The 26,371-nt window shown below is 39.8% G+C and overlaps 1 protein-coding gene across 2 annotated transcripts in view; it reads right to left on the bottom strand.

The window, feature by feature from the left end:
• Nucleotides 1-361: 361 nt before the first annotated feature.
• Nucleotides 362-26,371, bottom strand: part of MFAP3L (microfibril associated protein 3 like) — a 36,219-nt gene continuing 10,209 nt past the window's right edge. The window contains exons 1-3 of one of the 2 annotated variants that reach the window (XM_075197731.1): nt 23,875-23,971; nt 6,849-7,188; nt 362-3,796 (exon numbers count right to left, since the gene is read on the bottom strand). In XM_075197731.1, the coding sequence (XP_075053832.1) occupies nt 2,961-3,796; nt 6,849-7,176 (1,164 nt within the window). In that variant the 5' untranslated portion in view covers nt 7,177-7,188; nt 23,875-23,971 and the 3' untranslated portion in view covers nt 362-2,960. Of the gene's footprint in view, nt 3,797-6,848; nt 7,189-23,874; nt 23,972-26,371 lie in introns of those variants that run through there. The other variant, XM_075197735.1, reaches the window with a different exon arrangement.

The following is a 26,371-nucleotide window of genomic DNA, read 5'->3' as shown; positions in this document are numbered from 1 at the left end:
GGATGATGATTATATCACACTAATAGCTTAATTTTTAAACTTTTAAATGGTTCTATGATCAAAGAAACCAATAAAGCATGTAAAAACAAAACAAAAACCACAATGCTCCATTATTGAGCAAAATTGCTGTGTTTCTCGTTGATTTCCAGAGTTCCCAAGTTTAAAGGAAACTACTAAGTGTATGAAGGAATTATCTTAATAAAATGGCTGCATTAGATTGGGAAGCCACGATTCTGTGAACAACTGAAAACTACTTCATCATGATTAGATTTTAATAACATTTTCTAACCTTCATTAGAAGTGTGTTTTGGAATAACCTCTGTCAATTGACATTCTAAAAACAAGAAAGAAAATGAAAGACTTTTTGCAATAGATAGTTTATTGTGTTTTGCTTCCTAAACAGCTTTTACAGATTGCTGAGACAGAAAGGAAGAGGAAGAATAAGAATAAGTTTTCACAAATACATTGAGCCATGCCTGTCACATAATGTCTATTTGGTCAGTCAATGGACAAAATGTTTATAGCTAGATAAGGATGATGACGAATATTCTGCAAGTGACAAAAAGCAATATGGTGTAGCAAACATTATATTTAATTTCTTTATCATTGTGCAGGTCTGTATAGTTATGACAAAAGTATAAAAATGTAATGAACTGTGATCAACTTAAATGATCTTTCAAAACTCATGTTAGTTACTTTTTAACTATATATTGGCTTAGTAACTACAAAAGTTCTGTGGCTGTTTTCCCCAATTATATCAATAGCGCGCACCCCCCCAGCGGCGCACGCAGGATTAAAAAAAAAAAAAAGCGAGAGAGCTGCTGCGCATGCGCAGCAGTTCCGTTTCGGCAGCACCGTACTATACAGTAGCCGCGGCGCTGTCAAAGAAGCGTCCGCGGCGGTTCTGTATACAATACAGCAGAGGCCTGTACAACATGACAAGCCATCCATAATGTATGATAATGCAGACTTCTGCTTTTGACAAAACATATACAACAAATATAGGCCAGCTTAGTTGACGTAAAGTGCTCAGTTCATTTGAAGCAGAGATCTGTGTTCGTGCATTCTCCACATTGCTGCCAATGTCAAAATAAGGGTGTGGACCCAGTCTACCATCACAGGGCTCTCTGCTTCACAAGGCATTGTCAAAGATATTATTGAGGAAACCCGTTCTGTTACTCATAAGGACAAGCACCATAAATGGTAAATACGACTGACAATGCTGTTCCCCATGCACTATGAACAATGTCACTGATTATCTGAATAAAGTGGTCATGTAGTGGCCAATGAGGTCAGGAAATGCAAGGCTATCTTAACTGCTGCCATCTACCCAGTGAAGGTAGTCATCTACCCAGTGAAGGTAGTCATCTACCCAGTGAAGGTAGTCATCTACCCAGTGAAGGTAGTCATCTCATGGACTAGACCAATATTCATGAGAGTGCAGCTTATCTGTCTGCCAGCCTGCAGTTAACCTGTTGTACACCATAGACTATGCATTCAGGTTAAGTCAGTGATGCAGAAAGTGTTGCCAAGACTATTTTACAGTCTGCATCTGCAGCTCCCCAAATACATCAATGCTGGTGCTTAGTGATAGAAATAACCACTGCGGCTGTAATAAGGTCATAGAGAATGCGCGAGATGTTGCAGTGTTCATTTTATTATTTCAGCGCAGGTAAATAGCATACAAAAATTGGGTTTGGAAGTCCTTTATGTGTACTATTACTACCATTATACTTATTTGGTGCTTACAATGCATTAATCTAATTTCTGCCTCTCAAGTGCCTAATAATGTGCCCTTTAGTTACTGTGTTTATTGCCCGTTGTTAAAAACAACCATGTCCAGTTATGTAAGAAATTTAGAATAAATTCACACACTCATAAGCATGAATCAGAATTTGCATAAGCCACAGCGAGATTTCCGTTTGCCTGGCTTCTGGAGTTCTATATCCCAAGGAAAAAGCAAAGCTACAATGCATGGAATGGAAAAACATCTGGACCTTTCGATATAGATGTGCAGAGTAAAGAAATTAAATCTTTCTGCATTGTAAAGTACAGAAAGAGAATTGTCAATTCTTAATATTTAACAAGCATTCTAATTTCTCATTGCAGATTGAGTTATGTTGGCCTTGTCACAAACTGTAAGCTATAAATAAAGATGACAGACTTACATTGCAGTCAAGCAGGACCTATTTGGGCAGCTCTGTACAGTTCCTAAGGTGTGTCTAGTAAAGTATATACTAACTCACATGTTATTACGTTATGAAGCTACTATGTAATCTCTAGTCTTTGGCATTTTCTGCATCTTGCACTGGCATGAACTCTGCCCAAAGTGTTTTTTTATTATTATACAGTGTCTCAATTCAGATCAACACTTAGCCAACAGAGAAAAAGTATTCGCTATTTTGGCAAAAATGAGATCTACACCTGATCATTTTAAGCCACAAATCTATAAAGGTTATTTATATAATGTTTATATTACACACACACAGAAGAGCAGCAATCTGATTGTCTATTGAGGAGGCCCATGGGCTAGTTCCGTTACTTGTTGAAGGCAAGTTACCACTTGCTCCGTTATTTTCAACCTTCAATAGAAGTGTTATTTCAATCTGAAACAATATTTACAAATGTATCATGACACATTTATTTGGCAGAATAAGGTGTCAGAAATGAAACAGTTGGATGAACTACAAAATAATAAATACAATAAAAACTCAAAATATGTAAAATATGTAACTGTTTCCTTAGTGTGACGAAGACTTGCATTAACACTAAATGAAGGTTAGTGAAACTCCAGTGGTACCAACACTAACTTAATGCCATTGGACTCCACTCAAGCTGCATATAAGCCAAAATTAATCTGGATTTGGGGAAGAAATGGTTATTTCTTCTAGTAAGGCTAAGTGGCAATTCATCTATAAAAGGTGCTCTGAGTGTATTAATGATATGCATAGATTTCCTATCTAGACATGGCTTTCATATATTATGCATGTAGTAGTGTTCTCTGGCTGAGGTTCGTTTGCTTCAGACATTTGTGTACATTCTTTTAAAATAGAGTCTTCTTTAATACTGGACTGTATGCTGTCCTGTGACTCTGTATCTAAACACTGTTTTTCAGTCATTGGGTGCACAGACACAGTTATGGCAATTTGCCGACAGGGCTCCTGGAGAGAGGAGGCATCCGAATCAGCTGTTGGAGAATCACTCCGCTGTAGAGCATTAGGGATGGTGAAGACTTCATCCACATCACAAAGTTCCTGACCACCAACAGCTCCCTGTCTCATAAACATGTGTCCTGCTTCTTCCAGACCAACCACCTCCATGATCTCTTCCATTATAGTCCTACAGTTCATTATAAGTGGTGGCAAGGGCACACTTCTGGCCAGTTCCTCAATATATCGGGCAAACTCCATTGTTTTAAACTGAGTAACTTTGGCAAGCTCGAGTGTCTTGGCAGAAGTGATGATGGGGATTCTCTTTGCAATCTCAAAAGCCTTTTGCAATTTCTCTGCACCTTCTGTCCTGAAGAAATCATTGATGGCTTTCTCAGTCTTCTTCAGATGACTGCTCATCATGCACAGTCTTGTTATATTCAGCACCATTACAATGGTAAATGCCACCAGACAGACGATCATATAGTAGATGCCCATATCACCAGAGGTGAAAATGACTCGCAGTGTAACCGTATTATTCGCAGTGCCATAAGAGTTATTCGCAACACAGGTGTATTTCCCTCGATCCTCAAATGATACACTAGTGAAATTTAAAAGTCCACTATCCAGGATCCACCATTTTCCAGCTGAAACAAAAATGTATATACACATGTTAGAAGTTATATATTAACTGCCAAGTTATTATATGATCAGGCTTTGTTATCCATCTTGAAAACATTGCTAAGTGTACAGTCTTAAAAAGTAGAACTAACCTGATGCCGATACTAAAACTCAGTTCTAGGAGTCACTATAGTCATGGTCACTATAGTCATGGTGCTGGACTTCACAAATAGGTAACATACGGGCATTGTTCAACTGCAAAACCATAACTTTTGATTTCTGGGAAGCACAATAATCTCAAAAAGTTTGGCTCCAATCGATTTTGAAATCATAAAATCAGACAGAAATTCTAACATACACCAAAACAGTTAGTTCTGTTAGGGAATATTTAATATTAATAATAAAGAAATAGGGAATTACTAGAGTGACGAGACACCAGCAGTACGGTAAAAACCATTAAACTTGTAGCTGTACAGGACAGACAAAGTCATTTAAATGCCTCGTGCTGTAACAGATGTAAACAATATTTGTTACCAACTTAGTTCTCACTGGGAGTCCTACTGGGAGAAAAGCACTTTATAAATAAAATTATTATTATTAAAATGTATGATGGCATCACTTCATATATGAAATGGTTAAAAACTTTTCACGTTTTATTGGAATATGTATTATTTTTTTCCAAATTTATTCTTGTTTGTGCTTTAGTAGCCAAAAAGAAAATATGCTTTTTTAGATATACTAGGTTATGTCATCATATGTATCATGTCATGATGATGTTGGGTGTGTGGACAAAGAACTACTAAGGTTAAATGCAGGTGTGAAACTTTCCAGCCTTTGGACAGCCACCCAAACAAACAAATTTGAGCAAAGCTCCACCCACTTTTGGGTAAGAGCCACCCACTTTTGCAGCTCGAGGATCAGAATGTTCTGCCAAAATTGGAAGGTATGTTCTCAGCTCCTATGCAGACAGCCCTAGCTTGCAGCCACTGGCTAAATAAGTAACTCCCCAATGAATGTGCGCTCTCTACCCTTTAGGCTTATTTACATATCTCATCCTGCAAAACACAATCTTGTAATTGCATGTGGGTACAATACATACTGTATTTAACTAGGAACTACCTGGATTCTCCCATTAAAAAATACACAATTTTGCACCTCCTAATATGCTGCCATCTTGTCAAGCGTTTCTTGTAAAAATAAGTCCGACTGCGCACAAACAGACACAATGTGTCACAAAACCTTCTGAACTCAGGTTGCATTACTAAAAATCTAGTCTTATTGCTGATTAATTATTAGATAGCAATGATCATCATTTACCACTTGTGCAATTAAAGTCAGTCATTAAACACCCTGAACATCGAACACCTTTTGGAACAAAGTCCTTGAGAGGATTTATTTGTTCTTAAGCTTTATGCTGACTTCTGCTATACATGTTATTGAAGAAAATGCTGGCAGGGTACACAGACTGGGATCAGATATAAGAACTGTACCACTGCTGCAATTTCCTGTGTCAGAACAGACTTCTGAATAGGAGGAAATAACACCGCTCTGGAATAACATACTGTATCAGCAGTTGTACTGGGTGAGGTGTGCATTACTAGAGAGATTACATCTGCCGTTCTAACGGATTAGAACATTAAATGGTTATAACTCAGCATTACAGTTTCAAGTCTAGTTGTGTAATACTGACCAATCAGGCCGGGGAAAGTAGACAGTTATAAGGATAATGTGTAAAATGTGTACAGGGATGTAGTGTTTTTATTTCTTTCATGTATCACCGTTTTAAACCTAGTGATTAATGTTGACATTTTCACTGTCGACTTTACAATCCTGTCCACATTTTACATGTTGACATTTTAACTGTACCGACCTTATGACATGTAAACATTATGACAACCAACCTTATAACTGTGTCGGCAATTTGGTGTACACATTTTGACTGTGGACATTTTGAATGTTGACATCTTATACCCAACCCATCGGACCGTTCTAGGTTAAATTGTCAACCCTCTCACCCCAACACTCCCCAAAAAAACAGCAATGTGTAATCTCAAAACTGTGGTCAGGTCTGATCAAAATCCAAAATCAGTACATTAGAATTTTTACCTGGGTGGGTATTAAATTAGGTCTACCACTGTCAGCATGCGTATAAATGGCTACAGGAAACATTGTGGCGGTCCTGTCATTCAGCCTACAAAACAGCCAATATACTGCCTGTGTGTGGCTAAAGATTTACAGATTCTCTACTGAAAAAAAAACAATGTACCCATAAACTCCAGCCAAAACCTACCTACACAGTAGGTAGGACACTAGCACCCCTAACCACTGTAACAGCTGGTACATGGTTAGGTCCATGCTGAGTCATAACATGATCCCTACCATCCAACAAATCTCAGCATAGAGTACAGCTTTATTTCAGGAGGGTAAACATCTAATGACTGTAAAACAATTGACAAAGGGGGGATAAAAAAAGACATAAGTATCCCATTTAATATATATATATTTTTTCAACCGTTAGGCTGTATGTACATGGTTGTATTTGAATCCATTCCCTTCTATGACAGCAGAGGAGATGGATACTTAGAGGTCACGGATGTGTAAGAGATGAAGCCAGTGACATGCACATGGGTGCTTTGGCAGAAGCACACAGAAGCGCAGGGACATGGGAAATAGAAGTGTGAATGGACAACATATATTATAAAACAAAACGCTTTTCCATGATTCCACCTATAATCTGATGCAAGTCTAAAGTCCAAGTTTTAGTCAGATTTTAAAAAGGTGTTTTTCAGCCTTGGATAGCCTGCTCCCTCCCTTGAGACCCCCCACTATTAGCAGTGTGCAGCGGAGGGACTGCCGATAACATCCATTAATAATTACCCCCATCGTAATATGCATATTTAACTTTGTTTACTTTTTATATAGCAGCACAATAATGCTGAAAAAAATATTTTAATTGTGAAAAAAAGAAAAAAAAAAAGAAAAAAAAGCAGTGTATAAAGAACTAAAGGAGATCTATAGCCTACTTGGGTAACACAAATGTATCAAAATAAAGATACCAGCATAATAGTTCTAGCTTACCATTCTCCTCTTTCAGCAGATGTCCATTGGAGTTATACCACTGGAAATGAGGATCAGGATGTCCCTCAATGTTACAATGAATTACCACACTATTGCCTTCCTTTACAATGATGTGATCTATCATAGACGTGATCACCGGTAGTGACTCCAGCAGTGGGTCGGAAACATTGGCAGTGTGGTTATTGGTCTCCTCTGAATTTATTGCTGTAGCCCGTGAAAACAGGAGGACAACTAGTAACGACCGACACCAGGACAAGTTGCTGTCACTCATAGTTTCCTTGAATGATTGTTTAAGAATACTGAGGTGCCGGAGGTTCGGATGACTCATGAGGAAATTAACCTGAAAAACAAAAATAAAATGGCTATTTACATAAAAAAAGAAATCTGCTGAACAATCCCCAGAGACTACCAGGAGACCATGGAGAGAAGATAGAACATGACAAAGCTCCATGGCCCTGTGAAGATTTTGCAGTCTGTTGAGACATAAATATTATACTCAATTGTCCAGGCTTTGCAATATTACAAATTAAAACAAATGTTAGATTGTTAAAGTTGGTAAAATCATACTCTAGGATATATGATCCAGTTTCACTACTGTATCTTTATACTTAAGACCAGGAACTCACTGACTTTGGATTTGCATCTTAAAATGCAAATGAAACCACATGGTTTACAAGGTAGTGTGTTTTTACTTGTGATTGGTAGGGTCACCACAGGTCACCCCAATGACCTCAATGAGTTGAGCTTAAATTAAAAACGCATTGAAGAGCAAACAGCATTATAAAAAACACAACATAGTGCAAAAAAACAAAAAACCATGAGAGTGAATGTTTAGCGGTACCTACTACAGATTGGTTTTCCCACTTTTCTAAAATCAATCAACATTGCTACTAAATCAACAACTCTAAACTGGGATACAGAGTTTTCAATTGAAGTCAGTGATATACACTGAATCAGCAATGACATAAAAAATATACACAATACTGTGCAAAAGTTTTAGGCAAGTGTGGAAAAAATGCTGCAAAGTAAGAATGTCTTCAAAGATAGAAGTGTTTATAATTTATTTTTATCAATTAAGAAAATGCAAAGTGAATGAACAGAAGAAAAATCTAAATAAAATCAATATTTGGTAGACCACCCTTTGCCTTAAAAACAGCATTCTTCTAGGAACACTTGCACAAAGACAGGGATTTTGTAGGATTATAGTCAGGTGTATGATTAAACAATCATACCAAACAGATGATAATGATTATCTTTTTAATATGTAGGCTGAAACACAGTCATTAACCGAAACAGAAACAGTTGTGTAGGAGGCTTAAAACTGGGTGAGGACCAACCAAACTCTGCTGAAAGGTGAGGTTGTGGAAGTCACAGGTCAAACACCATGGCACCACAGCAACAAGACACAAGGTAGTTATACTTCATCAGCCAAAGTAAGCTTCTGAATCAATCTTTCACAGATTTCCCCTTTTCTATAATTAACACTCAGAAATTGATAATTGCAGTTAGTGTTTAGGCAACTTTGGTAAACCGGTGATTTATAGCTCTACAAGCCTTTAATAAAGTCCACTATTAGCAAATGGACCTGTACATAACTAAAATAAATTAAAATAGCAATTTAAATATCTTTTTCTGCACGTTGGTCTTTAGTAGATTCCTGACATGCTTCAGAATATAAAGAGATATATAATGTCCTGCACAAAGCTAGGATATGCCTCAAACTATATAGAAATCATGGTCTACATAAATGAGGGGGTGCTCCCTACCATAATAGAACATGAAAAGGGATCAGAAAAAGAAAGGATTTGGAAGCACTCCTATCCACATTGAAAGGGTAACTCAATAATTACCACTAAATAGTTACGGGCAAAAGCCTTTATTAGTAATAGAAAACATATCCATCTGGATGATGGTATATAACCTCATTGGTAAAAAAGTGAAATCTAAAAAAAAAGGATATAGAATATGGTGAAAAGAAAATAGAGCAAAGTGTATTTAAAATTAAGGATAGTGGAGCCAGGTAGTATGATAATACAATAAGACGATCAATTACCAAAACAGTGGTCACCTAAGAGGCCACAAGTAGATAGTATATTTATGGGCAGGTGAGAGAACTAATTTTGGTATATGTGATGTTGAATTAAATCACATAACTAGGAGCATATATAAATTGATGGGGATAGATGCAAATATTAATAAATCAGAGTGCCATAATATAGTGATATTTATTGGTCAAGATCACCAAAACAGAATAGTTTGGATAAAATAATACCCCAAACAATTATGTGCCATAATGTTTCTCTAGATGTCCATATCTGATAGTAGGACAGGGTTAATCGTATGTAATAATCTGGTATAGGCGCCCCAAATGACTGTTGCAAATGCCATAGATTACCTGGCTAAGATATGTATAAAGCGCTCTTGCTAAGGATATCCTAAAATGTCAGCCCCATAATAGGTGATAATTATTAATGGAGATTGGCAAAAGAAGCATAGGTAAAAGAATATCCCAGATCAGTATGTGCCATAATGTTTATATTAGAAGTCCATGACTAGTAACAGCATTGATAGAATGGACATGTATAGTACCATAAATGTAAGTGCACTAAACTGCTATAACACATGCCATTGATTCCCTAGCTAAATATGTATCAAGCGCTTAGTGAATTCTAAAACAATAACCACTCAGTCAGTAGTATCATGGGGTTATGGGTAATTGACATCAACATTGACGTCATACCCGGAAGTGGAGCCAGTGAGCGGTGGTGCCGCTAGCGCTCTGATACTACTGACTGAGTGGTTATTGTTTTAGAATTCACTAAGCGCTGCCCATAAATATAGTATCTACTTGTGGCCTCTTAGGTGACCACTGTTTTGGTAATTGATCGTCTTATTGTATTATCATACTACCTGGCTCCACTATCCTTAATTTTAAATACACTTTGCTCTATTTTCTTTTCACCATATTCTATATCCTTTTTTTTAATATTTCACTTTTTTACCAATGAGGTTATATACCATCATCCAGATGGATATGTTTTCTATTACTAATAAAGGCTTTTGCCCGTAACTATTTAGTGGTAATTATTGAGTTACCCTTTCAATGTGGATAGGAGTGCTTCCAAATCCTTTCTTTTTCTGATCCCTTTTCATGCTTCAGAATATACACTGGTTCATTCATAACCAGAGAGAAGGGTGGTGGTGTTCTTTAAATTAACCTAGTGTGTGTGTGTATATATATATATATATATATATATATATATATATATATATATATATATATATATATATATATATATATATATATATATATATATATATATATATAATTACGGAATACAGCAATCCATCTCCTAGTAAAATTGCTGCAATTAAGGGTTGGACAAGAATGGTCCAGAGATACACATCATAAAATGCCCCAAAGCATTTGGTCACAATGATTTGATTCCCATTCAGTTATATATAGTTAAACTATTGTACTGCACATCTTTTGGTTAAATACTATTGTAATGCAAGGTTTTATTTATTTTTTTAGCTACTAAATAATTAGTTAAATAAAGAGTTGAATGAACTCACAAGAAACAAAACCGTTCTGAGCATTTATAAACTTTCCAATCCCTATTAGGCAAGTCAGAAACAAAAAATAAATAGTTAATGGAAACACTACTTTGCACTGTCTAAATGTAACCAGACATGTCTGGAGTCATGTGAATCTACATTCAGCATTGTGCTTTGAAAAACTCATGAATTCTGTACATAAAAGAGAAAAAAAATAGACAAAGACGGTAGAAGAAAACCAGCCTTTTGATGACCAACAAAAAAATATTGTCATTTAAGTAAGGAACATTTTACATTTAGTCTAAAGCCAAGTAGAACTGTGGAAAGGTTTTAAGAGATGAATGCCAAAAAATATAAAACAAACAAACTAGCAGGATGTTCCAAAAATACCACTCTGACCATGGAAATCAGTGCTGCAAAGAGTTTTGCGAGGGCAGACATGATTCCATAGCAACAAAAAGTTACTGACAAAGGACCTCTGATTTGTTGGCTAGTTTACATGTGGTTGTTTCCACTGCCCTCTACACTCTGTACAGTATCAATTTACAGCAATGTTTGTCTCACAACCAACTCATACTCTGCCAGAACTTTTAGTCCTGCTAATTAGAGAAAGTTTTTAGCAGATAAATGTTATTACAGATGCTGCTGTACATACTACTAATACAATGTCTATAAACCAGAATGTATTACGTCAAGTGGAAATAAAACAGGACAGCTCCCACAGCTCAGGTAAATGGGAGCTATATATGCAATAATCACCCCCAAAATTATCATTATTCTTCACTAACAAAAGTTTTAGTGCCAATGCCAGAAACAAGGGAAATATTTCTTCTTCTTCCCACTGTGTTGATGTGGCTGATAACAAAAAGCTACAGGAGGTTGCTGTTCTCAAACCCGCTAACAGCGCACGTTTAAGTATATCTGTGCTTGAGCACAGGTAATTTAATTAGTGCCTCTGTTACTTGGCTCAACAACTTGTACACAAACATGATATCTGAAATTGGGAACCATTGCTTTAAGTCACCTCCACGGCAAAGTTGTCTGCCTATGACACTTGAGATAAATTGCTAAGTTTATTCAATTGTGAACCATGACCCATTCTCAGCATTCAACTTTTGAGGAAATAATGATTTACATTTTCAAAACTCTAAGAAGCAGATTGTAAAGATGCAACGGGAACTATCCAACATCTCCATTCTCTGACACTCGCCACCTGTGTACTGGTTCTCTAGACGTCCAGTATTTTACACTTTATAACATCCAGCCTTGCACACAGCAAGCACGTCTTTGAAAAGATTGCAAGCAGGCAGCAAGAAGTAGTGAATTACTGTGTGTGCTTTCTGAGTATCAATTATGTACACATCTTCCACAGCGCTCTTTCCCCATGCAGCAAAAAACAAAACAAATCACAAAAAAACAAGTGGAAGAGATTCTGCTGCGAGACAACAGTGAATGTAGCCACAAAGGCAAACCACCTAAAGAGACCCTGTCAACAGTCTTTATATTACTGGAAAGACAAGGATGGTTGATCAACTTTCCACCCTGTTAGACTAACAAAGATCATTTTAATGGTGCTTAACCTATGAATAATGGATCCTTTCTAACAGCTTACTGACCTCTGCATGAATATTTAGTAACTAGATTAAACACGTTTTAGTCCTCTGCATCTATTTGCTGCGCCTCTCGTCACAATAATGGTTATAACAAATCATACATTAGAAGTAGGACTTCAGTTTGACAGCAACATTTGTAATCACGATTAGCATTGAAGAAAAGTTAATGAAGCATTGTATCCTGGTGGAAAGTGGAATTAGACTTAATTTCGGCTAATTATTGTATTTTACCAAAGCACCTATGGAAGCATTACACTGAAAAACAACAACTTGTCCCATTCACACAATTCCTAGAATTATATAGACATGTACAGCATATATATATCTATCTATCTCTTTTCTTTGAGACAGAAAAAGCTGTGACAGTGGAGGCAAATACAACTGGATACATTGGATTTAAAGTTAAAACATTAAAGATTTAAAAAATACTGATGAAAAGAGCACTGACTTGCCATGTCCTTGTGTTTTCTCACTTGTAAACATTGGTGACAGTGTCTTTCAAAATAAGAGTAGTCCCGTAATTAAGAGTCTCGATGAAACCCCTCTTTGTTCCAAGTCGCTGAGAGGAAATGAATAGACATTATTGTACAGCACTGGACACATCACAGTATTTGTTACAATCCACTGGCTGAGCGATCCACCAATAATATAGAACTCACATAATACCTACAATTTCAACTCCTAGCCTGGGAAACTTGTATTATACATAGCATTATGACCAGTAGATAAACCTGTTCTGTTTAATACAACAAATAATATGCATTGTCTTTAGTAAATAATTTATATTCAAAATGGTTGAATACACTTGATGTTAGGAAATGGAACTGCCGATTGGTAGAGGACACACTGTTCCCCCTAAATTGTGTTGTCATAAACGAATAACAACTTTGGCCTGAAGATCTGCATTGAGAACTTGCAGTTCAGTGCAACACAACGATTTTATTTTTTTAAAACAAGTGTTCAAATATGTTCTGTGCAAGGAGAATGCTCCAGAGAACATAAAGACTTCATTCTTCATTTTCCAAGCTTTTCCCCGAACAGCCATATCAATGGCTCTTACCACAAGCACAGGGAACCCTTCTAAACCCTTATCCTCAGATGCATTAGTCTCAGGATGTACTTGTTTTGTTTTCCTGTGCCAGACCATTTATATTTTTTTATTATAGTTGTTGAGGGTAACAGAAAAGACATTTGGCCCGATACATCAAGGAGAGCATACTGAGCGCAACTCGCATTTATTTTTAGGACCTTAAATCTGCTAGTTAGCAGTCCCTGTTCTGTGGAGAAGCACCAGAGAGGAATAGAAGTCTTATTTGAGGCACCGTTGGATACCATTACCTATTCAGCCAGAACTATGGCTTCAAATGCAGTAGCCAGAAGAGCTCTCTGGCTGCATCCATGAGCTGATACAATCCTTTGAAGGTTCACTGCTCTTTGGTGAGGAACTAGATACCATGATGCAAAACTCCTCTGGGGGTAAATCAAACCACCTACCATAGGATTGAAGGGAGAAGTATTTCCATTCACCCTAGTCTTACCAATACTTCAAAGATGTAAAAAGATATTAGGCTGGGAGACAATGCACCGGACAACATGGTACTACTGCTTAGGCTCAGTGCACATTGACACCTGTGGGCAGCATCACAGGGTGTACAGAAAGGTAGAAAGATTCCATTCAAGATCAATGGAGTCTGGACAATGTCAGAAAATTATATAAGTTAGAATTTCATCATGTTTCCAGGGGAAACTTCTATGCTAGAACCCCTTGTTGGAAGCTTTACACATCAGTCTGCAAATATTGCATGAAGCTCCAGTGGTCTCTTGTTCATCCAGCCCAGGTGGGCACAAGCGTTTATGCTACAATATTTTCTGGTCAGAAAATCTTCAGGGGCTTTCTGTATTGTTCTGGATTTAAGGAGACTCAGTCATGTAAGGCATTTCGGTATCAAGTCTGTAAATTTAATTTTCACTGCTAAAAGTAAAGGGGAGTTTTGTGCATCTATAGATGTTTAGGATGTTTACTTTAATATCCTTGATGCAGTCCATCAGCAGAGATTCCTCAGGTTCTGTGTCCTAGGATAGCACATCCAGTTCACCTGTCAACAAAGAATCCCTACAAAAGACATCCAGTCTTTAGCTTGTCAACTAAAAGTTCAACATCAGATTACAATACGAAGCGGCCTTGCCTTATACGAATGCTTTCCTGTAACATAGAAATTCTCCCCTGGGCAAAGTGGCATATGCAAAACCTCTAGTTAGACTTAGAGAGATTTGTTTGCAATCCCACAGAGTATGACGCCATCCGATTAACAAGAATCACCATGCAGTCTCAACTGGTGGCAGAATCCAAAACTAAGAGAACTGGGAGTATCTATCTGAACCAAAGTAAATAATATGCACAAAAGATTTCAGTACCACAGGCTGGGGGCTCATTTACTATCAAACATAGCTCAAGGAGAATGGTCACAGAATGAAAAGAAATTACACACAAATATTCTGAAAATGTGGACAGTCTTGAATGCAATTCAGTGCTTTTATCCTCTCTTACAGGGAAACTGTCTCAGGATGTTCTTTGACAAGAAGACTGTAATCACCTTCAGAAATCGCCAGGGTGGTGATAGGAGCGGTACCATGATGGCAGAAGTAGCAAAAGTCTTGTCAGGGACAGAGAGAAACCTGTCTCTGCACTTCATGTGGCAGGCAAGCAGAATATCAATTATCTCAGCCGAAAACAAGTTCATCTAGGAGAGTATTTCAGTTGCGAACAGGAAATTGCAGCCTCCCCCAAGTAGACATAACAGCCACAATTCAAAACACCAAAGTGCTCAGATTTTTCTCTCGCCACAAAGTTCCAGGAACAGAGGGATAGATGCTCTTTCAATCCCATGGACCTTTCAACTAGAGTTTGTCTTCCCTGTTTAGTTTCATTGATTGCACCCTGAAAAATATCAAAAAAGAAAAAGCAGAGGAGATTGCATTCCTTCCTTAGCCCCAAATTTTCAGTAGCTTGGGAGATGCTTTGGGAGCAACCATGACCTCTACCACTTCTGCCAGATATCCTACACCAAGGTTCAAGTATTTGTCCAAATCTAGAAGGGCTATCTTTGATGGCATGGATTTTAAGCAATGCAAATAACCCTTCCTGAATGTCTACACAGATAAGGTAGAAGTAATCCAGCTTTATTACCTAAAGTGGTGTCCACTTTTCATAATTATCAAGAAATGTTACTGCCATCATTATGTTCGCTACCAGCTGATGATAAAGAAACAATGTCCGAGCAATATCTGTGTACTGATCCAGAACAGAGGGAACACAGAACACCACTTTTTGACCATGGTAGGACCCCTGAAATGGGCTGGAACAGACAAACACATTGTAATGGCTGCCATGCAGTACTTAGAGAAAAAGGAATTAATTGTAAATATTATTTGGTTCTCTTTTGAGGTTTAGTTGTCATTGACAGAGTTATGTGCTGTATGTCGTCCCTCCATGTCAGTGTTCTAGCGAATGACTACTATCATGAGCTTGTAGAACAGGATGGAGAGGTCTTCACCTATAGCAGCATCCTGTCCCGTAGAGCTTATTGCGCTCACAAGTACTCAGATGCCCCCAGGTCTTACACTCAGCGTAGTACAAGCTTATGAATGTAGGTCAGCAAGGAATAGCGGGTGATGACAAGCGAAGTGTGGTCAGGAATAGGCCGTGGTTAAGGGTCTCAAGCAGGAAACGTGGTGAAGTACAGGCAAAACGTCAGGGCTGGCAGCAATCAAGGGGAGCCCAAATAAAGCAAAGGTCAGGGCAATAGGCAAACAATTCAAATCCAGGAGATCAAGCAGAGGGTCATACGCAGAAAAAGTTTTCAGCAAACAGACAGGTGTAGCCAAGCTAACAGTAAAACTGGACGCTATAACCGGCAGAGAGGCTAAGCCCTCCCTGCCTAAAATACCCACAGTAAGCATCATAATAGGCCACAGAGGCTGCCTAATTAATGATTCTAACTAATAAATCAGGCCACAGGCTATTGCCCCCCTAATGCGCACACGACCGGCTGCTCCACATGCTGGGACGCGTCACTGTTTAAAATGAGCATCCTGACCGTTGCCCTGGCAATGGCCGGGACAGAGGGGAAGTGACGTCCCGGTCGTCATAGTGACGTGCAGGACGCGACTGAAGAGAAGACAGCCGCGGCTCATGACATTGAGCTCTTATTTAACTCCCAACAGTTATTTGGTAGAAAGCTGGAGGATGGTGGGCATAGGACAGAGCACAAAAGTTCACCTGAACATACAAAGTAGTGGGCAAAAAATAAAAATGGATCTAAGGCGACTTTAGTATTGAACTTGGAGAGGAAACAATCAGCAAAGTGCAATATTGAGCAGTAGTCCAGACTCAATGTTCATGATTTTCTTAGATTTATTTCCCTGACTGGAGGGGTGCCTGCTTGAGGACAATGCTCCTAATCCACAGAGGATGTGTGGTCACACTATGGTCGGACGTGCATGATAGTAATATTTCCATCCGTACATCGTAGCATTCTCAGTCACCAGATCTGAACCCAATTAACATTGAGCCAGTGTTCATCACCATCAGCCAAGAGTCAGTTAAGTGACTCTTGTGGAAGAATGTTGCTGCATCCCTCTTGCACCATTCCAGACATTGGTATATGACACAGTTTGTACTGATAGCCCTAAGCTCATTTAAGTTACTTTATACTGGTGTTACTATTCCCATTTTTGTCCTATACCTGTACGTTTGTATTGCCCTAGTCACTTTGAGAGCACCTTTAAAGCCACTCTGTTCAATGATCGTATTGGATGGTCTAATGGCATGACATAACGATTGCTAAAATGTTGCCTTTTCACACACATCTAGTCAACGGGAACATATCTGCAGTCATATGACCAGATAAACAAAACAAAAAGTAGTCCAAAAATTAGTAATGAGAACTAGAAAAATAATTTTATTGATCAGTAGTTAAACTCCTAAAGGAGATGCATAATTCCCAGGGCCGCCATCAGGGGGGTATGGCTGTGAGGGGCCCAAACAGACTTGGGGCTCTGTCCGAGCCCCCTGGCGGCTCCCAGGCCCAGATAAGCTGGGGGCACGCGGGGCGGTGACGTCATCATTGTGCAGTGCACTCACGTCTTATCAGTGGGTGGGAGCTGCCGCACTGCGCTCACAACAAGGTAAGTGATTTGGGGGTGTAGCATTTAATGTGATATGGGAAGGGGGATGGGCGTAGCATGTAACGTGATGGGGAGGCGTAGCATGTAATGTCATGGGGAAGGGAGGCATGTACACTGCAAAGGAGACGGGGATTAGGGTATGCCTGCCAAAATAATTAGTACTGGGACCCATAGTTTCCGATGGCAGCTCTTATGATTCCTCCAAAAAAAGTCAGCAAGATCATTGAAAATGTATTTTGCTTGTTGTTTAGAAGACCATTGGTTATTTGCTGATTAATGCGCTGATAAGGTGTATGATTTTTTTTTTTATAGTACATATAAATTCTAGTAAGCTAATCTGTCATCCAGAAAATAATTTGGGCTATGTGGACACAGATAATTGGTTAACAGAAATTTAGTAAATAAACCATTTTTTAAATAATGCTTTGCAATTTGTGTACTCACACAGAGTTATTTACTAAAGTGCACTGACCGATAGCAGCCCCTCTTGCACCATTCCATAGCAAGCAACAAAAAGCCAATAAGCTTTGGTCAGGTGTAATTTAAACAATGAAATAAAGTGTTTAATGAATTTTGAGCATGAATAGTGCAAAGTGAGATGATACAAATTCAATCAGAAAGAAAAAAAAACAACAAAAAAACAAAACTTATCCTATACCTCCAGCTTCATGAGATGTATTGAAAATGGGTGACTGATACAATCTATAAAAATAAGTCTATTTTGTGGAGTTGATTGTAGGGTAACTGAGTGAACCGACTCCAAATGCACCAGACAAGGACTATTTTCATACATTCTGCCTCCATTCAAGCGGAGCAAGCTCTCATTTGCCTGAATGCCTGCTTTTTCCCAGCTGACTGCAAAGTTAAGCTCAGCAGCTGCAATGCCCTTTTATGTCAGAAAATGACTCTGAGCTAGCAGAAATCTAACAGCTCTATAGAAGAAAACAGATCTGTTAACCTCTTAGTCAAAAAAAGTGATACAAATCACCAAGAGATATTTATATTGGTGAACCAATAACACGAAACATATTTCACAACCAAAATCAATTAAAATGATATTTCCACCAAATAAAGTCAGTTGTTATGTGGTCATTTCAAAGTTAGGAGAAAAACACTGCTTATCGAAAATGTGCATTACATACACAGGTAATGGTTTCCAATATTATCTCTACTCATGACGTTTGTTTCTTTTTACACCAATGGCACAGCTGTATTATTTATTACTACTGTATGTTTGATACCGTTCTGCTCTTATACCTTAAGACACATTGAGCCCGAGTCATTAAGGAGAGCAAGGTTATAAAAAAAAAAAAAGTAAATTTGATCCTGGACAAACCATGTTACACTGCAAGGGTTGCAAATTAGTTTATTTTTTTGCACGTAAAGAAAATACTGTCTTTTTTTTGTCATGTAGCACACAAATACTTAGTAGATTTATTTTTACACTGAAATTTAAAGTTTATCTAGGACATGCCCTACCCTAACTATACATCTGTTCTCACATTTTACATTTCTCTCACTCTCCAATGCAACATGGTTTTGTCAAGGTGCAAAGTAACTTTTCTTTACTCTCCTTAATGGCTCAGGCCCCTTTTGTCTACTGTAGTTCCTGTCTTATATCACACTTAGTGTAAAATCACTGTATATTTTCATACCATACATTTTGCACATGCCCCTGCTGAAGATACAAGATGGACTTAAAGTAGAGACCATATATGTGAACAGAGTACCTTTAATTGAGGACTGTTAAACAGCCACTTTTCTTAGATGCTTTTTTAAGTAATTAGCACTCCATAAATTATCACTCCAGTGCATATAATTACACTGGAATATATCATGCCATTCAATAACATAAAAACTCCCAAATATAACCTGAAGAGTGCATCACCATCAAACTTGGTACATGAGCAAATGTATTAGCCATTTTAGCCATACACCTCAGTGGTTGTACCATTCATATTACTACCTTATCCTGCACAATTGAGGCAATTTCTTTCTGCAACACTACACTCACCACAGCCCTAAATGAGTCAGCACTAGTCACCACGTGATGCAAACCCCAATCCTGACAATCCAAACAAACCCACCTGCAAAAATAATCCTGTATCACCAATGAAGAGAATCCCACTTCATTAGTGATTTCATCCTCTCCCAACTCCTCCACCCCCAACCCCTCCAATGTGCCTGCATTTACCTTAATTTTTCAACCTCTCCTGTTTTCATAGTCAAACAGAATCTTATCTTTCCTATCATCAAAAAGCAAACAAGACCCATTACTTTTTTCCTTTTTGCTTCCAAGCTACTTAAGCAGTTGTGTGCAACCACTTGACACACTCTCTCCACTCCAAGAACCTCTGCAATCATGCTTTCGCCCTGTACACTCCGGGACCTACTCATAGCTAAGTCATAGGGTTACTTCTCACAACACTTCCTCCTTGTCCTTGGAGACACTTGATACAGATGACCACCCTTCTCTCCCTTGGCCCTTACAGACTGGTCTCTCTTGGTTCAACTCCTACCTCTCTAAATGCTCCTTAGTGTATCTACTGGTGGGGCCTTCATTCCTTCCACTACCTTAATCTGTTGAGATTCCTCCACACAACTTCTCTACATTTTATCCTTTAGTGACAAATGTCTCTTTGCCATCTCCACCGCTATATAAGCTCATCATATCCAAAACAAGCACATCACCTGTCCTCCCAGATTTATACCACAATTTTGTTGTCTGTGGTTTCTATTGTCCACTACATAAGTGTCTGCAAACACGTTTTCTCTAGGTTTCAAAGAAATATATATATATATATATATATATATATATATATATATATATATATATATATATATATATATATATATATATATTTTTTTTTTTTTATTTAAGCGACAGCTTGTGCAACATTAAAGGCATTTAAACACATATATAAACAACATAAGTGTCAGTGGGAAGGCATTTGCAATGCAGTATATATATATGCATGTATTAAACATATGTATGCCATGTGTTTGTGACAGAACAGCCAGAAAAGCTTGTGTAAACACATTCCTTCTACACATGGAAATGTGGAGGAACGTTTTGAACTATGTTTATCATGTGGTCATATAACACATTATTGCAAAATGTACATAGGTTTATAACACATATGTAATATCTCTACAACACTGCAAGCATATTTCTTAACTACCATAAAAACCACATAGATCCAACCTGTCATAGCTCCAAACTAGACACATTCCTAAAGATGCGTGCCAGAGAATATTCAAACTTGTGCAAACATGAGACTGACTGGATTGAGTTAAAGAAATACAGGCGTCATAAAACCTGCAACTGCAGGCATACAAGTACATGTAAACTAACTGACTTACATATTTGTTAGCCATCCTGCTATAATTTATAATACAAAATGAAAAATGTTTTATCAATTCTTTACTTTTAAAATCCTTATATTCATTGTTGTAGTACAAGTTTTTTCAAGTATACTAGTGCTCAAGTCACACTGAGAATATTCATACTTACCACCTTATGAATGTTACCCTCTGGGAGAGGAGGTGGGCGTGTGATGATGGAGGGGGAGAGGCTCAGCAAATCGTGTCATTTTGGCACTGCCCCCAGTGATGCAAACATGTCATTTTATTCGGGGGTGGGAGGGGGATATGGCAAAATGACCCGATTCCCCGGGAATAGCATCATGGAGGCTCCAAATCCTGCTTCACTAGAAAGCGGGCCCATGTGGGAGAATACCGTACTCTCCCGGAAGTACGGGAGACCTACCGGGATTTCAGGAGTCTCCCAGACATTCCGGGAGAGTAAGCAGGTATGAGAATTTTATTTTAGAGTGGTGCCATGGTTAGCATTGCTGTCTCACAGCAATGCTCCCATGGGTTTAATTGGAGCCATGTATATGTGTTTGTGTGGTAGTACTTGTACTATCACGATCCTTGTTAAATAGTCCAGGAAAGCTATCGCTAGCGAGACCTGGAGAATATTACCGCTGGAGATAGCACTGCCATTGCTGTTGGTGACCCCTTGATGCATATCGCGAAGCCCTATCTCCAACGGAATCACCCATTTTTGCCGGAGATAGGGCTTTTTGCCATTTTATAACAGAGCACTTGCCTGTAATCCCCAATTGGCAGGGATTCATGGGAGTAATTCAATGTGCTCTAAAAAGTGCTGCACAATATGGTGACACCATAGAAATAAGGCTTTGAGGCATATTGGGTCTAAAATGGAGCATGTGAGATACTAGTACCGAATTTGATACCCTATTATTAACAAAGGGCTCAATTTAGAAGCAAAGACATTTTGTGAGCCAATCATGGAATTTATGCTCAACATTTTAGAAAATCAGACCCAAAAAAGGAAGAATCTGAAAGAAACTTGAATGAGTAGAATCTGTGGATTGTTCAGCAAAAAGAGGGACATTTGAGATATATTAGTGTAGTTATATAACCTAATTGTAATAGGCCATTTTTGTAATTTTAGAAGGTGTAGTTTGATTTCCATGCCCACCAACTCAACAATCATACCCAATCTTTTAACTGTTATTGAAATTCTTATGCCCTATGTAGTTAAAGTTGTTGCCTATCATCCTAAAAGAAAATATTCAATTGCTAATCGGACATCACTGATGTCTGGCTTCTCACTTTGCCAGACTTTCGATCATTTTTCAGCACCCCTCTATGGGGCGCGAGAGAGACCGAGCAGAGTTTTCTGCCATAACATCGGCGCAATCTCTCTGTACAAGTTCCTGGAGACACATCGTGCTCAATTGAATCTCCCCCAAAGTGTGTAAGCAAAAATACAACAGCAAATGAGTTGCAGGAGACAGTAGCGGTAGGTAATGGAAAATGGAATAAAATAAATTGATGATGGTTGCTTATGAATTATGTTAAATGTTAATTCCTAGTGACAAGTTACCATAATTCCTGCACAAGACTAGACATTACAAATACCTTCATGTACAATAATAATTATCTACAGTAAGACAAGTCTTGGAAGGTAGAAAATGTAGATAATTAAACAGTCTGTTTAAACACAACTACTTCTTGGAAATCATCAACAGTTTGTGTATTGAAGGTCGTGCATAAGTACTATTAGGTCAGTACTACATCTGCTCCAGAAATGAAGACAAGCATGTTGAATACACTTTCCCCTTTAAAAGACCATTAAATGTGAAATGCAAGTTAAGCCAATATCAAAAGCTAATAAGTGACATTGAAAAGACAGGACCCTCTAGACATCAATGTGAAAATCCATCACCTGTCAACCAAGCATTATATGCAATGGAGCATGGGTGGAAGAGAAGCACTCGTGTGCACAAGTCATTCACAAATAAAGCACATACCTAAATCTCATGGCCTGAAAGGAATGAAAAGGACCCCTAAACCCAAGATGGTTAATTTAAAAGATCTACTGACTGTAAATCTACTGTTTCAGGTAATTAGAATATAAAATATTTGAAATAAGATGGTGTTTGCGGGGCCATGTTTTGTTACAATCAGACTTGCTTTCAGTAATCCCATTGAACAAGAACAGGCAGCTACTTTTAGTAGTATAGTAAACGATCTCAACTTCTTTATTAGAACGGTTAGATATATAATTTAAAAGTTATTATCAGTTTTATATTAGGTATGTTGTAGATTAGTACTCCACTGCAGGGAGGGACGAGCCGATCGGAGAGACACAGTGCCCGGGCAGGGTGCGTCGAGCCCAGGGCCGTAACTAGGGCTGTCTGACAGGCGCGACTGCCCAGGGCGCAACGCTGAAGGGGGGCGCAATTTAGGAATATTTAAGGTTAATTTGGTAAAAAAAAGAGGGCAAGGGGGGCGGCATATGTCTTTCTCGCCCCAGGCGCTAGAATTCTAAGTTACGGCTCTGGCCGAGCCCGCGGGAGAGACAGAGTGCCCGGGCAGGGAGGGCCGAGCCCGCCGGAGACACATTAGTGCCCGGGCAGGGAGGGCCGAGACCGTGGGAGAGACAGAGTGCTTGGGCATGGAGGGCCGAGCCCGCCGGAGAGACAGAGTGCCCGGGCAGCAGGGGAGGGCTGACAAATGTTAGCCCGGGGGGCAAGACTCGACTTAGCAGCCTATTAGGAACATTTTAAAGGAGAAAAATGAAGGAAGCTCAGTGACCCAGCCCAAGGAAGCCCACTATGGGACTGGCCCAGGGGGCAGATGCCTCCTTGCCCCCCAGCCCAGCCTGCCCCTGCCGGGCAGGGAGGGCCGAGCCCGCCAGAGAGACAGAGTGCCCAGGCAGGGAGGGCGCTGGAGAAACATAGCCCAGAGAGTGCTGAGCAAACCAGAGAGATCACACAGAGAGGTGCGATATAAATACAGAGATATGTTATAATCATTTGTCTCACACAAAGATTAGATAACTAGAGATATATGACACAGAGATTAGATAACTAGAGATATCACAGGTTAGAGAAGTAGATATCACAAGTAATTTAGACAATTTGAGATATCATAGAGCGGATGATAACTAGAGATATCATACACCGGTTAGATAAATACATATATATCACACAGAGGTCATAGAACTAGAACTGCTCAGTAAACAGAAGTACATGTTGTGACATAACACAAGCGTTGGGTAATATAACTGAGATCCAGCTGACATTACAGCTAATCAGTGCAGGGTTATAGCGTTGAACGGGTCATCTCACCTGTATGCCGGCTCCAGACAGCCTCGGTACCCGGCTCAATGCTGCATAAACCTCCGGACACTGCGCCGCCTCCACAGCCGCTGATACCACGCCCCGCCCATCACTCACGCCACGCCCATCACTCTTATGTACCGCCCATTACTCTACTACTTACACGCCCCACATTACATCACCACACACCCCCTACTGTGTAGCCAATCACCTTATACCTAAACCACGCCTGCACTATACACGTCTATAAGACCCTCTGTAGCCCGTTAACGTGACATATGGCTGCATGCCCCGCCCTCTGAAAATCTGTGGGTTGACGTCTCCGTCTCACGTTCTGGTGTTCTCTATAGAGACGCCCACAAATACATGGGAGCGCAGCCTACAAAGCACAACCATGCCCACCTATACTGCAGAGAGAGGGCTTTCGCGCATGCGTGGATGACTAAGATCGCTTGTTTTTAACTTATAAGTGCTTTTCGTACTGTCTCTCTGGCAACGTGAGGCACGAGTGTGAGTAAACTGCACACTGGTATGTGGGCGCAGGACATTTACTAGGCAGAAGAGCCAAATCAGGACTCTTTATACATGCGTATTTCGTGTGGAAGGTAGGACATAGTTTGCACCTGGAATAACATGCAGAGCTTGTTTCTGTGGAAATAATTGCTATTTGCTGCTTTGTTCTTTAATAATAGTAAAAAAAAGTCCAGCCGTGTGTGGAGCAAAAAAAACAACAACAAACTGCTGAAACTATATTAGCAGGCCATTGTAGCAACATTTTTTATTGTACTGCACTGTATGCTGCAAACTAAATCAGTTGGCCAGCGCTCTTCATTATACTTACTCCTGGGCCCTATGTAAATCTCTATCAGGTTCTCTTTAACATAGTTTTGAGGGAAACAATGCACTTAGGGACCTATTTATAAATTAATTAAATCCTCCAGGGAGTTGCTGCAGTTTCAAGGCTATTATTAAAGGATCGCAATGATCCCAATCTCTAAAATTGCAAATCCAGCCCCATAGGTGTCTATGGGGTCTGCAATTTTTCCCTATTTGTCAAGCTTCGAAATCCTGAATGCAAACACCATCTGAACATGGCATTAGCCGTTATATCCTATGGGGAGAGCATCACAGGAGAGGGATCTTCAAAATCACTCTCTGACAGGCTTCTTTATTTTTCCCCACCTTTGCAAATTCAGCCATGTTCTAAGTACCTGTTAGCAGGGTTGCCGTCAGAAACTGTGGGGCCTAGTACTACTTAATCTGGCGGGACTTCCCCTCCCCATACATGTGCACCCCTCCATCTTTGCCATACATCCCCCCTATCCCTCATCACAGTACATTCCCCCCCACTCCCTCATCAGAGTAAATGTTCCCCTCCTCCCAAAGTAAATGTCCCCCTCTCCCCTCCCTGTAATCACAGTAAATGTCCCCCTCTCCCCCCCAAGTTAATGTCCCCCTCTCCCCCCCCACAGCTAATGTCCCCCTTCCCCCCCCCCCCCATGGTTAATGTCCCCTTCTCTCCCCCCACGGTTAATGCCCCCCTCCACCCTCCCCCACAGTTAATGTCCCCCTCTCCCCCCCAATCACAGTTAAGGTCACCCTCTCCCACCCTTCCACAGTTAAGGTCCCCCTCTCCACAGATCAGGTCCCCCAGGCTCTCCCTGTCCCCCCCCCTCCACAATTATGGTCCCCCAGGCTCTCCCTCTCCCCCCTCCCTCCACAGTTATGGTCCCCCGGGCTCTCCCTCTCCCCCCTCCCTCCACAGTTATGGTCCCCTGGGCTCTCCCTCTCCCCCCCCCCCCCCCTCAAAAAAAATAATAGCTTATTTACTTACCTTCTCCTCCGCGATGCTGCAGCTCTGCCTCCCGATCACTGATACACTGGGAGTGCGGTGATGACGTCACCGCGCCGTGCTCCCAGCCTATCAGTCTGGGAGGCAGAGCTGCAGCATCACGGAGAAGGTAAGTAAATAAGCTATTATTTTTTTTGAGGGGGGGGGGGAGAGGGAGAGCCCGGGGGACCATAACTGTGGAGGGAGGGGGGAGAGGGAGAGCCTGGGGGACCATAATTGTGGAGGGGGGGGGGGGGGGGAAGGGGACAAGGTAAGAAAAAAAAAAAAAAGGGGAGGCACGGTCGGTTACTGCGGGGCCCGGACAGTCCAGGGAGTCTGGACAGACGGAGAGGTCTGTCCGGGCCCTTCACAGCAGTACTGACCGTACCCCCCTGATGGTGGCCCTGCCTGTTAGTAAAGTGATTGCACTTGCCGGGTCATGCTACTATCAGAGCCGCTGTCCCAGCTCATGAATTTGAATAAACTGCCATGTTAATTTATTCTTTATTGCAATAATAAATGATAATTAAAGTGAGCAATTTGCAATTGGTCAGAAATAGAGCTCTTATTCCAGCATGTAATTAAGTATGTGATGTGGCAAAAGAATTGTAAATGACAGCTAACTCTCCCCTCAGATAACGCCATGTAGCCACAAGCCAATAATTCATTGGGTAG

The sequence above is a fragment of the Mixophyes fleayi genome, chromosome 1 (genome assembly GCF_038048845.1).
Source record: "Mixophyes fleayi isolate aMixFle1 chromosome 1, aMixFle1.hap1, whole genome shotgun sequence".
Lineage (NCBI taxonomy): Eukaryota > Metazoa > Chordata > Amphibia > Anura > Limnodynastidae > Mixophyes > Mixophyes fleayi.
Note: the sequence above shows the minus strand (reverse complement) of the source record. Positions and strands in the feature narration are given on the sequence as shown.